This window comes from Pristiophorus japonicus, chromosome 5 (genome assembly GCF_044704955.1).
Source record: "Pristiophorus japonicus isolate sPriJap1 chromosome 5, sPriJap1.hap1, whole genome shotgun sequence".
NCBI lineage: Eukaryota > Metazoa > Chordata > Chondrichthyes > Pristiophoridae > Pristiophorus > Pristiophorus japonicus.
The window spans coordinates 260,942,379-260,956,441 of record NC_091981.1 but is presented as its reverse complement, the minus strand read 5'-3'; the positions used below and the strand labels follow the sequence as shown (position 1 = coordinate 260,956,441).

Here is a 14,063-nt window from a genome sequence, read left to right as displayed (position 1 = left end):
TCTGGTTTGCCGCACGCTCCTTCTGCTGTCTGCGCTTGTTTTCTGCATGCTCTCGGCGACGAGACTCGAGGTGCTCAGCGCCCTCCCGGTTGCTCTTTTTCCTTCACTTTGGGCGATCTTGGGCCAGGGATTCCCAGGTGCTGTTGGGGATGTTGCACTTTATCAAGGAGGCTTTGAGGGTGTCCCTGAAATGTTTCCTCTGCCCACCTGGGGCTCGCTCGCCGTGTAGGAGCGCTTGCTTTGGGAGTCTCATGTCGGGCATGCGGACGATGTGGCCTGCCCAACGGAGCTGGTCGGGTGTGGTCAGTGCTTCAACGCTGGGGATGTTGGCCTGGTCGAGAACACTGACTTTGGGGTGTCTATCCTCCCAGTGGATTTGCAGGATCTTGCGGAGGCAGCACTGGTGGTACTTCTCGGTGGTGCTGATCTCGTGACACAGAGGTTATCATAATATCCGGTCAGTGTTGCGGTCATGTAATGTAATGTAATATAATGTACTGTAATGTTGGGGCCATGCAATGTAATGTATATAATATCATGCATTTTAATGTATTGTCTGTCAGCGATATATAATGCAGCAGCGGTGGTCCTTTAAATAAGACTGTGCTACGTGACGGTGCTCATGTCATGTCACTCTGACCGATCCCTCACCTGCTGCTTACCACTTAAACGTTGTTTTGTACTTCCAGATACTGAGGATTCGGATGAGACCAGCACCCAAAGATCAGCCCCCTCGACCTCCGGCACCCAAAGACCAACCGCCTCGACCCCTCGACCTCCGGCACCCAAAGACCAACCGCCTCGACCTCTGGCATCCATCGAGCCACCGCCTTGACCCCCGCCAGATCCTCCGCCTCGATCTCCGCCTCCTTCATGGAGATCTGGGTGAATGAGCAACACGAAGAGGAAGAAGAGAGCTGTGAAGGGGAACTGGTTAAGCCAGTTGAGGTGGAGGGGGGGTGTGGTGGAGGAGGAGGAGCAACAGACCTCTGGGTCTGCACCTGCGGGCACTTCCTCGACGGCATTGGTATTTCTGGGGTTCCCCGACTCTTCTGAACTAGCAGGACCAATCGGTGTGCAGCGTTCAAGCCACTATGCCGCATCCAGGGAGGTTGATGCAGCAAAGAGGGAATGCTGCAAGACAGGTAGGCGCACACCAGGACATGGTGAGACTGTCTAGGATGATCATCGACATAGGTCGAGAGCTCCTCCAGGCCATGGCTGCGATAGCTGGGAACATCGCGGGACGTTCAGACTGACATGGGGAGTTTATGTCGAGGCTGATTGCCATGGTGGAGTGAACCACCCAGTCCATCGATGCCATGCAGCAATTGATGGTCTCGGGATATGACGCTCAACCCCCTCCTGTATCGTAGCAGCCGGACCGACAGTACCTTCCAGACGAGAAGCCGGGCCTTCCACATCCCGAGCTTGTCCAATCATGGTACCTCCATTGTCTACCTGCTAACGACAGCAGCAGTGCTCTGCATCCATTGCTGCTCAACGTCTTGGTCCCAACATGGGATGGGGAAATGGGAAGAAGAAAGGGGGCTGAAGACAAGGGGAGGGAAGAGAGGCATTGGGAGTGGTCAGGGCCAGCGAGTTGGGTGTTGGTTATTTTGTTGATGTTGTTGATGTTGTTGCTTTATATGTTGTTTGATTGTAAATTGTTAAAAATACTTTATTAAGTTTTAAATTTTTTACATTTTTGAAAGTTATCAAAGTTTTCCAAATTTAAAATGTTTTGAATATTCTAAAATGTTATGTCAATCTTTTTATTGAATTTAACCACTCTTGTACAGTGTCTAACTTTTAGAAAATGAAGAGTAACAGTCATCAGGGTTCCATATAGTGGGCAGACAAAGCTGAAATGCAACTCTCACCATTCAAGCAAATTGTTAATTTATGAGCTGTTGACGTAACAATTTTGCAGTGGCAAATGCTCCGCGAGGCCTCCGCTGTGGTGTTGGAGGGAGTGGTGCCATGGGTTCATCTCGAAGCTCCTCCTCCTCTTCCTCCTCCGACTCCTGCACTCTCTCCTGAGGTGGTCCCACAGCCCCCTCCGCTCATGATTGCTAAGTTATGCAACATGCAGCACACCACTGTGAACTGAGCGACCTGCTCAGGGAGGTATTGCAGCCTGCCTCCCGAGTGGTCCAAGCATCGAAAGCGCTGCTTGAGTACACCAATTGTCTTTTCAATGATATTGCACATGGCTGCATGGCTGTTATTATAGCGATGCTCGGCTTCTGTCCGAGGGTTCCGGAAGGGGGTCACAAGCCAAGTGACGAGGCCATACCCTTTGTCCCCCAGCATCCAGCTTTTGACCTTGTGGTTCAGACTTAAACTGGTTGGACACAGTGCTCTCATGCGAGATGTGAACATTATGGATGCTCCCTGGAAATTGGGCATTTACTGCCATGATGCACTGCATATGGTCGACAACGAGCTGCACGTTCAGGGAGTGGAATCCCTTTTGGTTTTGGTACACCTCTGTCTCCTCTAAAGGTGCTTACAGGCTGATGTGCACACAATCTGTGGCACCCTGGACCTTGGGGAAGTTGGCAATTCTTGAAAAACCCAAAGCCCTCTCACACTGTGCCTCCCTGGTCATTGGGAAGTTTATAAAGAACAACCTGCGTGCGTACAATGCAGTAGTCACCTGACGAATGCAGCGATGTGTGGCGTGCTGAGAGATGCAGCATATGTCCCCCGCTGATGCCTGAAAGGAGCCGGATGCATAGAAGATAAGTGCTGCAGTCAACTTCACCTTGACAGGCAGTGCAGTCATGTTGGTGCTGGTGGGCTATAGGTCTGCCTTAATGAGCTGGGTTAGCTCATTGAGCACCTCTGTTTGGAAGCACAGCCTTCTAACACACTGTGTATCAGTCAGGTCCAGGTATGAGCGCTTCTCCCTGAAAATTCGTTGTGGGTCAGGCCTCCTCCTCCTCCTGTTAAGTCTACGACCTCATTCATTACCCTCATAATTCTCTTCAATAAACCTTCCAGCTCTATCCAGCATCAGATAATTAGTCAGCAATACAGGCTGAGATATTACAGGCCCCATTCCTTTAAATGTCCACAAATGTCCTCAAGTATCCTCAAATGTCCTGAGATAAACACAAATCCCCTTTAAATGTACTCCAATGTGCTTAAATAGTAAAAATGGCTTCCAATGATCTATAAATCCTACTCTAAACTAACTTTTAAGCTCTGACTGATCTTAAGTAGCCTTTCATCAAATGCTCCTGTTTTCCAAAACGCTTAAGATCGGGTAAGATTAGGTAAAACCTACTTTTTCAGGGCGGTATTTAAGTCCGGAGGTAAATGGATCTTAATGATGAAATTACCATTTTGGGTGGTATTTGGGTATTAAATGATGGGGGGGCAGTATTGATTACCGTCGGCGGTAAATGACTGATGAATTTTCCGCCCGCAGTATTGTGGGCGGTAATTTTTTTTTTGATGAAATTCGCATTTTGGGCAGTAAATGGGTGGTAATATGATGAATTTCAGGCCCTACATTCTAAGCACTTTAAAAAAAGTAAGACAGCTGGCTTTACCACTGGCCTGCGAGCCTCAGGAATGGCGGAGGAGTCAGGCAGGCGATGCTGCGGGTGGAGGGTGGGGGGGCGGGGGTGCAGGAGGATGAGGTCAGGAAGGATGAAGCCACACAGCAGGGGGGAGGATGAGGTTGGGGACGGGTGCTGTTTCTCTCTCACATATTATTCAAATTTCATGAACAGGTACAGAAAATAATCGAAACGGCTAATGGAATGCTGGCCTTTACATCTAGAGGCCTGGAATACAAGGGGGTAGAAGTTATGCTGCATCTATACAAAGCCCTGGTTAGACCACACCTGGAGTACTGTGAGCAATTCTGGGCACCACACCTTCGGAAGGATATGTTGGCCTTGCAGGGAGCGCAGCATAGGTTTACTAGAATGATACCTGGATTCCAAGAGTTAAGTTACGAGGAGAGATTACACACATTAGGGCTGTATTCCATAGAATTTAGAAGGTTGAGGGTTGATCAGATCGAAGTTTTCAAAATATTAAGGAGAACAGATAGCGTAGGTAGAGAGAAACTATTTCCGCTGGTTGGGGAATTCTAGGACTAGGAGACATAGTCTAAAAATTAGAGACGGACCTTTCAGGAGTGAAATTAAGAAACACTTCTACACACAAAGGATGGTAGAAGTTTGGAACTCTCTTCCACAAACAGCAATTGATGCTAGATCAATTGTTAATTTCAAATCTGAGATCGATAGATTTTTGTTAACGAAAGGTATTAAGGGACATGGGCCAAAGGCGGGTATATGAAGTTAGATCACAGTTCAGCCATGATGTCATTGAATGGCGGAGCAGACTTGTGGGGCTAAATGGCCTACACCGGTCAAACTAATTCAATACAAGACATTAATTTTGACTTAAGCTTGTGCCCCCAGATTTTTGGGAGATTTAAGGTGGATCTGCTTTGGGCCAAAGGCGGGTATCTGGAGTTAGGTCGTAGATCAGGCATTGAATGGTGGAATAGGCTCGAGGGGCTCAATGGACTACTCTTGTTCCTATGTTCCTATGACCTCTATTGTAATGTATTTGCTTCATGGGTACTTTGCTTAAGAATTCATAGCAACACATTGCTATTAAGAACTAGTTGGTTTATTCGCAAAGGTTTAACAATCACACTGCACATTACCAGTTCATCCACCAGGCTCACAACCACATGCTTCATTGTGGGCCCCCTGAACCCAACTGGCTGGGGTTTTATTGAATCTTGTGAACATCACGTGACTGGATAACCCACTCCCAACTCAACAGCTCGACAACTATTTTAAAATAAACAGATAAAGATGCCCCTTTATTAACGGGGGACTAAAACCCACAAATTATCAAATAAAACTTTAAAGGGATCTTAAAAGATCAAATTAAAATTTGGTTGCTGGGGGTGATGATGCACTCCAGTCCCTCCGGCGCCCATCCCTCGCGGAAGGCTGTGAGTGTACCGGTGGACACTGCATGCTCCATCTCCAGGGACACCCTGGCGCGAACGTAAGCGCAGAAGAGAGGCAGACAGTCGGGCTGAACGACTCCCTCGACCGCCCACTGCCTGGACCGGCTGAAGACCACCTTGGCCAGGCCCAGGAGCAGTCTTGCGAGGAGGCCCTCTGACCTGCCCGCTCCCCTCCGCACAGGGTGGCCAAAGATCAGGAGCGTGGAACTGAAGAGCAGTCAAAAATCGAGGAGCAGCCCCCTCAAATAATGAAATAGGGGCTGCAACCTCGCACACTGAACATACACGTGGAACACGGACTTCACCAGACCGCAGAAAATTCAGGTGGCCTGAGAGTCCGTGAATCGACTTAACTACTTACCAACAGCCCTGACTGGTTGAAGTCCCCTGCTCCAATGTAGCCTGCTGCTGACCCCTTGTTCCACTGCTTGCATTTTGTGGTTCGCCTGTGCTGCTAGTGGAAGATTTAAAATGATGCGCAACAACTCCCACACATCCAGGCCCATGGAATGCAAACAGGTAGAAACAGAAGAGCAAGAAGTCATGGGCACCCAGCATCATGGGACAGGAGTATAAATGACCATTTTTACCATGTACAGCAGGATGCTTACTCCTGTCCCTGCCTCTGATCAAAGATCTGACCCCACCCCCACCCCTTCCTTTACTCGTTGTCTGCCTTCTGATAGCCTGGCTGGAGTCCAGAACTCTGCACGTGGAGAGTCAAGGTCCTAAAGCAGAGGCCAACTTTTGGTGGTAATTACCACAAAGTACCGTGCCAGTAAGCAGTCAGGTTACTCGCATGGAACTTTTGTACAATGAATGAACCTGATTTAGCACGTAGCTCATATCTTGGGTGGCACCGGGAGAAAATCCTATTGTTAAATAAAAGCTCTAAGGGATTTTTCATTTTTGGAATTTTGGGAGTGCACTTCTGTAGAAGCCACGAACATGGGAGCTTTCAATGCATTGTTCCTCACTAGACTGCAGGAGAATTCATGTCTCTGGCACCTATCCTCTTAAAACCACAAAGAAAATATATATTTTAGATAGCCACCAGCACAAAGCTCCGATAGATACCAGGAAAACTGACATCTTTCAAACATAGATAGATCACCATAGTAATCAAATAAATTGTGGACTAAAAATTCAAGTAGGCACGAAAACAGGCACGGGGATCGCGATGCTGATTGGCCCGCACCCGTTCAATGCAATGCGACCTTCGTGCTGCCTGTTAATTACCATGATTGCTGCATTCAGCCCAGTGTGGAGCGCGCTGCTGACTGGCTGAGCTCTTAGCAGGGAGCCAAAGTTTGTGCGAGTGCAGCTTTTAAAGGCAGTCTGCACCTCTTAAAGGTGAGGAGCATGCTGCATTCAGCAGCTGCTGGAACTGCTTGTGAAGAAATGGCACCAAGGTTCTCGGACACAGCACTGGAGGCCTTAGTGTAGGGGTTAGAACGGAAGAGACAGGTCATTATCCACAGGGTGCCAGGTGGCCCTCTAGACACACAGTGAGAAGGCAGTGGGAGCAGCGAGCTGAAGCGGTCAATGCCAGCAGTCTTTCCCCCAGGAACTGGATCCAGTGCCGAAAGATGTTCAATGACCTCACGCGAGTGGTCAAGGTCAGTGAATGCATCGTCAAATGCTGTCTCCCACCAACTGCACCACTAGCCTCACATACTGCTCAATACATCACATCCCCATCACTCACCTACCGATATTCTCTATCAATCACAACTCATACCTCACATTCATAACATCACCTCAGCCTCACACACTAACTGCTGCTGTAAACCTCACACCCACATCTCACACCTTGCACACACTGCTAGCCATTCAATCATGACAGGCACACCACCCAAACACATTGCACCACGCTCACTGACACACTTCCCTCTCTCTTGCAGGGCAAGGTGGCAAATAACCGGCACCAGCAGCGGCTAACAGATGGGGTCGCACAAGCCTGCATATCCGTACCCAATGGACCATGCTTGACATTATTGGAGGGGCCATCACTGAGGCCGTGGTGATTGGCGAGGCTGAAACCATTGAAGATGACGGTATGCTAATACCTAATCCTCCTTCTTAAAATCCACTTCCTCCTCATCCCACAATCTCTTCTTATTTACAAGCTGCTGATGGTGTAAGCATACACATCTTGCTGTCCTCCCCTCCCCTCACAACGCCAACCTTGTGCTTTATTCCTTTCAGATACCCAAGAACTCCAACCTGGCCAGCCAGTGCAGGGAGAGCGATGGAGTGATCTCACACTCACGGGCACCAGCTCAGAAACTGACACCGTGCGTACTTTAGTGGTGATTATAGAGGCGGGATCTGCACATGGTCAGTCACTGAGCACCAAATCCGGGTTACACGCTGACTGACGTCATGGTCTGTCTACTCTGCATACTGCCAGTGCACACACATACTGCCCGTGATATCACCCTCACTAAGATGGCGAACAGCGCGGGCCACACCGGAAGTGGGCAGAATCGAGGCGGGTGCCATTTTTACAACAAAAACGGCCAAAAACACCAGCGCTGCGGCGGTGGGGCATGAATTTTATGGTCTATATGTTTACAAAGCAGTGAGCAACCCAATAAGCTACTATAGACATCTGATGCCTAGGCCCAGATCACCATGAAAATAGACATCTTGGGCCCAAGTTTCCAAATGATTCGCGCCTGATTTTTAGGAGCAACTGGTGGAGAACGGACTATTTTAGAAATCGCAATTCTCCACATTTTTTTTTCTGCAGTTCTAGTCAGGTAGAACAGTTCTAGTTTAGAACAGAATTTTTTCTTCAAAAGGGGGCGTGTCCGGCCACTGACGCCTGATTTGAAAGTTTCCACAGTGAAAATGTACTCCAAACTAAAGTAGAATGGAGCCAGTGAAGATTTTTGTAGAACTGAAAAAACCTGTTCTACACATTAAAAAATCAGGCGCAGGTTACAAATTAGGCGTCCAGAACGAGGTGGGGGGGGGAAGGGAACTCATTAAATTCGACAATAAATCCTTATTTATACTTCAACAAATATTATACAAATAAATCCAACCTGAATAAACATTTATAAGCCATGAAAAGATTAAATAAACCATCTTCCTACCTGTGTGAAAGTGCTTCAGCCAGGGAGAATTCTGCAGCTGTTCGTGCCGCTGAGCGAGAGAGGGAGGGAGAGAGAGAGAGAGAGGGGAGAGAGAGAAGGTGAGAGAGAAGGGGAGAGAGAAGGGGAGAGAGAAGGGGAGAGGGGGGAGGGAGGGGGAGGAGGGGAGGGGAGGGGAAGGGAGGGGGAGGGGGGTCGGGGAAGAGAGGGGGGGGTCGGGGAACAGGAGCGGGTGTCGGGTCGGGGGAGCGGGTGTCGGGTCGGGGGGGGAAGTGGGCCTCGGGTCGGGGAGCGGGTCGGGGGGGGGGAGCGGGTCTCGGGTCGGGGCGGGGCGGGGGGTGGGGGAGAGCGGGTCTCGGGGCGGGGGGAGGGGAGAGCGGGTCTCTGGTCTCGGTCGGGGCGGGGGGGAGCGGGTCTCGGGGGGGGGGGAGAGCGGGTGTCGGGTCGGGAGGGGGGGGGGAGCGGGTGTCGGGTCTGGGGCGGGGGGGAGCGGGTCTCGGGTCTCGGGTGTCGGGGGTGGGGGGGGGGAGCGAGTGTCGGGTCGGGTCGGGGGGGGAGCAGGAGCTGGCCGTGGGAGGAGCCTCATTCACGCAGCCCCAGTGAGGCCATTGGGCCAGGGCTAGGGGCTGCGTGCTTCGGGCCCCTCCCACACAGTTCGGCGCCTGGAGCTACTGCACTTGCGTGCCGACTGTAGCGCGCATGTGCAGAGGTCCCGGCACTGTTTTCAGCGCAGGGACCTGGCTCCGCCCCCCCCCACAGCTCGTGCCGGCTGCGCCGAGTGCCACAGCACCTGAAAGTCGGTGGAGAATACCGAGGATTTTTTTAGGCGCCGTTTTAGGCGCGAAAAACGGGCGCCCAGCTCGGAGGGGCGCCCGTTTTTTTTCTTGTGGAAACTTGGGTCCCTTGTATGTACTGTCATTAGATTTCCGGTTAAATCAAACAACCTGGATACAGTTCTAGGGTACCAGGAACATGCGTATGTTGGATGTATATTTCAATACACCACGATGATCATCACACAGAGGAGATGTATAATCTGACAGTCACCAGTGAAATGGACCAATTGAATTAGACCACATGGAAATCCTTCAAATCAGATTTAATTAGAGGATAGAAATTCCAGAGCCCACCCGTTTACCCTCACACAGAGCCCATCCCAAGTATTGTTGCCACTGGGGCAGTTGCCCAACGGAACCAGCAGGATTTGAGTGTCTTGTTGCTCATGTTGTGGGGATGGTGTGTCGACATAGTTCAGTCTGGCCTAAGTTATACAACTTAAAGTTTCTCCTGTGATCTGAAAGGTAAACTATCTCTCTTAGATCAATTGCCATTTGGATACGATATTGTGGGACCCACTTAGGACCACCACTGCCACCTCCAATAGGAAGGTCACAGTGGGGTTGGATTGCAAAAGCATTTGCTCGCCCCTCCCACCCCCCATCAGAATTTTGCTTTGGTGTCATGAAGGAGCAGGTTTAATGCTAGACTCTTGTTCCTTGTCCAGATTATGCTAAAGATGTTGTGAGATATCTAGACCTGTGTTTTTATTGCTTTACAAATACACTGGAGCTACTACCAGTGACAGACATTGGGGGAGGGGGAGGGTGTGGAAATATCCAGATCTCATCTGAGTCCCAGGTTAAATGTGTAAATAAATCTGTAAAAAATTTTTTTATGGTTTTGCTTCACAATCTGTACAGAAAACAATGGAGAAACACGAGGTATGCTAAGTATATTGGTGCGTTACTGCCAAACCGACAACACAGTGTTAAACATGGGATAGAAAACAAAACATCATACTTTGCAAGTGCTGTTGAACTTGTTGCTTGAAGGGGACAGGCCATCTGAATCTAAATCATTTAAATTAAGCCACAATTCTGAATTTGTTCCTCTGTATTATTCCGTACGTGGGATTGAATGGAATTTATAACTCTGTTTGAGGTTCATCCTCAGGATAAATAGTCTTGTTGGTGTAGCAGGCAGGGACAATCTGAAGACTATAACGCTGGGTCTATAAGACGTCGGACTACTCATCTGGTCTTCTTTCTGAAGTTAATGTTAGAGCAAGGAGTTAAGATGAACAGCGAGCAGAATGTATTTTTTTTTGTTTACCTTAAATGTAGGTCCAGCTGAGAGTAAAGGTAACGAACAAAAGATCTTCGTGCAACAATTTCAGCATGGCAATCGTTAAGCGCTAGACCCTGGTTACTAATGTATTCTCCATTTATACATTTTGTCCCTGTTGACAGTGCAACAACCTGGGCCTCCTTCATGTTTAGACCTGTAAGAGGAAACAGCAAAAGAAAAGTGTTTTTTTTTGTAACCGATATAATTGGACAAAATAGTTCTTAATCTCAAGCAAGCCAGTTACCGAAATTTTGCAGTAGATAAAATTGCTTCTTTTTGTTTCAGGACTAATCACCGGGGGCTGTGGACATTCCTTTTGCTCACTACTGCAGAGCAACATAGTAAATGCATTGGTGAAGGTGTCTTGCTGATTGGTATTCCTAGCAAAATCATAAACGTTCTTCTTGAATGCATTTACCATATCACTACACATTGCAGCTGAAGTCCTTTCGTCTGTGTACTCTAGCTTCTAATCACAAGACAATTACAGATAAGGGAGGCCATTCTTAGTTCATCCATCCAGAAATAGCTAAAGTCCCCTACTGCAGTATCCAACTGGTCATTAAAAGATTACTGACCTTTCCCCATTACTGCTCTATCCAGAGACCCATTCCATGTACTGACCACTCATTGTGTGAAGGACTTGCTGATATCAGTGGTCCCCTTTACTAGTCTGAACACGCTTCCCCTCACACAAGTAACTTGCAAGTAAATGCTTTTTTTTTGCTGTTAACTATCTTATATTCTTCTGTAAGATCATTTCTTGGAGGTCTCCTTTCCAGACTAAGCAGCCCAGGTTTCTCCCATCTGTCTTCATAACTCAGACCTCTAACACCAGGGGATCAGCCTTGCAGCTCTTCTCTGCTCATATAATTTAGGAAGTGACTGCCTGCCCTGTCAATAACTTGAGCTAAGAATTCGCTTTGTGCTCATGCTGACTTCTTGGTTAAAATTATCAGCAAGAGGAGCTTCACAAAAGAGGTTTATAGGCTTGCAGTTTCTGTGCTGCGAAACATTTGAATGGGATTAGATTCCGAGCTGCATTGCGATTCCAGGCTCTGTGCCTTGGCAGCACGTCCCACCTGAGAGGGGGTCACTTTCTGTGGATAATTTCCAAATCCCTCAAAATAGCACAGATCTGGTCTCAGACATCACCGGAGGAACAATCTGAACTTCTGTTTTAAGATACATGAACTATCTGTAATATTCTCTTCTGAGATTGCAAAGCTTTTAGGATTTGCACTCCTAAGCTTCTGATTCCCATTCCTCGCTTTGCCCTGGTCTTAATTTACACCGTCACCAGTCACGAATCAGACCATGTTCAAGCCTCTGGCTTCAAAGCAACCAGCACAATCACATCTATGAAGCATCCTGCCACTGGAAGTCAATTTATCCGACAAAAGACTCAAAAAGACTCAGTGCTCCATCACAGAAATGCTTTCAAAATAGGGTCAAACAGTTTGATCTGATAGTTTAATATTTCAATTATTATGTGGGATGCAACCAAACATTTAAAATGATGCTGAGTACACATAATTACATTCCAGTAATGCAAAGAGCATTTCATTCTAATGCCCTGGGTAGACCTTTATTAAACTAACATCGGCAAGATTCAATAGTAGACAGACCCAGTTCTAATAAAGTTAGGGCCTAAACATCCGCAGGCCTTTGATTTCAACATAAGTTCTTCCCGTTGGGAACTTGCGCCATTGACCCCATCAGAGCATCTGGGTTCAAGAGTTTGGTTCCCAATTTTGGCCTGCAGCACCATGGGGCATAGTGATTGGTGCGGATACCGAGACATTTGCAGCCACTTGATGGGTCTCACTTCCATTGGCTAGGAAGATGGTAAGCCTGCTTTCACCGAGTGTGCAAGTCATCCTCAGGTCCCAGGCTGCTCTCCTCCCCAGACCGGTTTCCGCTCTAAACAATGCCCCATATAAAGTAGTTGTGCAGGCCAGGACCCAGCATATCTGGATTCGAGTCTAATTTGTAGGTCTTCCATCCGACTTACGGGAGAATGTTATGGAAGTTCTGTGGATTTGCAGGGCTTATCACCAGTCACTTTAACCTACACTATAAACACCTACATGGAATGCAGTAATGAAGCTGATGGCCATGCTGCCTGGACCCGATCTTTGGGTGACACTGTCCAACAGTAATACTGACGAGGCCAACTCTGTCCTGCTCGTTCTGTTAGTAGATGCAAAGTTAAACTATTCTAAGTTTTCTGTTTAGTCCCTTACTGTTATACTTCCTTTTTCAGCTTGGAGCCGGAGGTAGCCACTTGATGGGTCTCACTTCCATTGGCTAGGAGGAGTGTAAGCCTCCTTTCACCTAGTATACAAGTCACCTCAGATCCCAGGCTACTCGTCTACAACAGTGACTACACTTCAAAAAGTACTTCATTGTTTGTAAAGTGCATTGAGACGTCTGGTGGTCGTGAAAGGCGCTATATAAATGCAAGTCTTTCTTTCTTTGGAGCCTGAGATAGTCTGTACTGGGTATTAAAGGACTGGTGTCACCAATTCCATCCTCTTGCCTTGCTTCCACTGTTTAGAGAGATCTGTTATCCTGTCGTGCCTGTTTGACAAAAGGAAGTTGGATTTGAATTACAGTTGAGGATCGAGCCCTATAGATGGCAGTCTGTACTCTTTTTGTGACTGGTTCAGGACCGCTCACAAGTACAGCTAGCTGAAAGCACAACCATGCAAGTTAAGCTTTTTCTCCCCTTTCACTTCAGGAGGTCAAACCTGAGCAAAGGCCAGATCTATATCTACACTAAGCATTAAAAAGCATTGGGGGTAGTAATGATATTCACGCTCTAAACCAGAGGTCACATCAGAGCTTTCAGTTCTGAATTTGGCTGAATCTGCCAGTCTCAGTTACGTTGAAACATAGAAACAGTAATTTACAGCATAGAAAGAGGCCATTCCGGCCCATCGTGTCCATGCCAGCCGACAAAGAGCCACACAGCCCTTGGTCAGCAGCCCTGACTGTTACATATAAACCTATGAACAATGACGGAAAGGCAAAGAGCACCCAGCCCAACCAATCCACCTCAGACAACTGCGACACCCCTTATACTGAAACATTCTACACTCCACCCCAACCGGAGCCATGTGATCTCCTGGGAGAGGTAAAAAACAGATAAAACCAGATAAATTGAGTATTGTACATTCTCTGCTGGGTTGTGATTTGAGGTGGAGGAGGATCACATTTCAACAGGTGGAGGAAAGGACAACAACCACCGGCCTTCACTCCAATAGGATGCAGAGTTATAGAAATCATAAAATCATACAGCACAGAAGGAGGCCATTTAGCCAGCCATGCCTCTGCCAGCTATTTGAAAGAGCAATCGAGTTTATCCCGCTCCCCTGCTCACCAGTCTGTCTATGTCCTCCTGAAGTCTGCTACGTTCCTTCTCACTGTTTACTACATGTTCATGTTTTGCATTATCTGCAAACTTTGAAATTATGCCCCAGTCCAAGTCATTAATGGGCTGGAAATCCCGGCCTCCCCAGTCCGTACGGAGTGTCTACAGACCCGGGAAGGCATCGCAAAAGCCGGTTTTCAGCACACAATGCACATGTGCTGAAACCCGGCTTTTCCGATCGGTCAAGCTGGAGTTTTACAGATCATCCATATCTCGGGAACGAAGACATTTGCAAGGGCAAGATTGCGGGATTTACCCATACCTTGCCCAGCAAATGTCCTCAAAACTCTTGTGCCTGATAAAAGCAGGCATATAGCCTACTTTTACAGGTGTAACAGTTTAAAAACATACAAAAATATAATTAAATTAAATTTAAAAAACATAT

The 14,063-nt window shown here is 47.8% G+C and overlaps 1 protein-coding gene across 1 annotated transcript in view; it reads right to left on the bottom strand.

Moving 5' to 3' along the window:
• The window catches only part of adarb2 (adenosine deaminase RNA specific B2 (inactive)), an 832,900-nt gene that overhangs the window by 123,213 nt on the left and 695,624 nt on the right, over positions 1-14,063 (bottom strand). Inside the window, exon 6 of the mRNA XM_070880093.1 lies at positions 10,228-10,396. Coding sequence (XP_070736194.1) covers positions 10,228-10,396 — 169 coding nt within the window. The remainder of the gene's footprint in view (positions 1-10,227; positions 10,397-14,063) is intronic.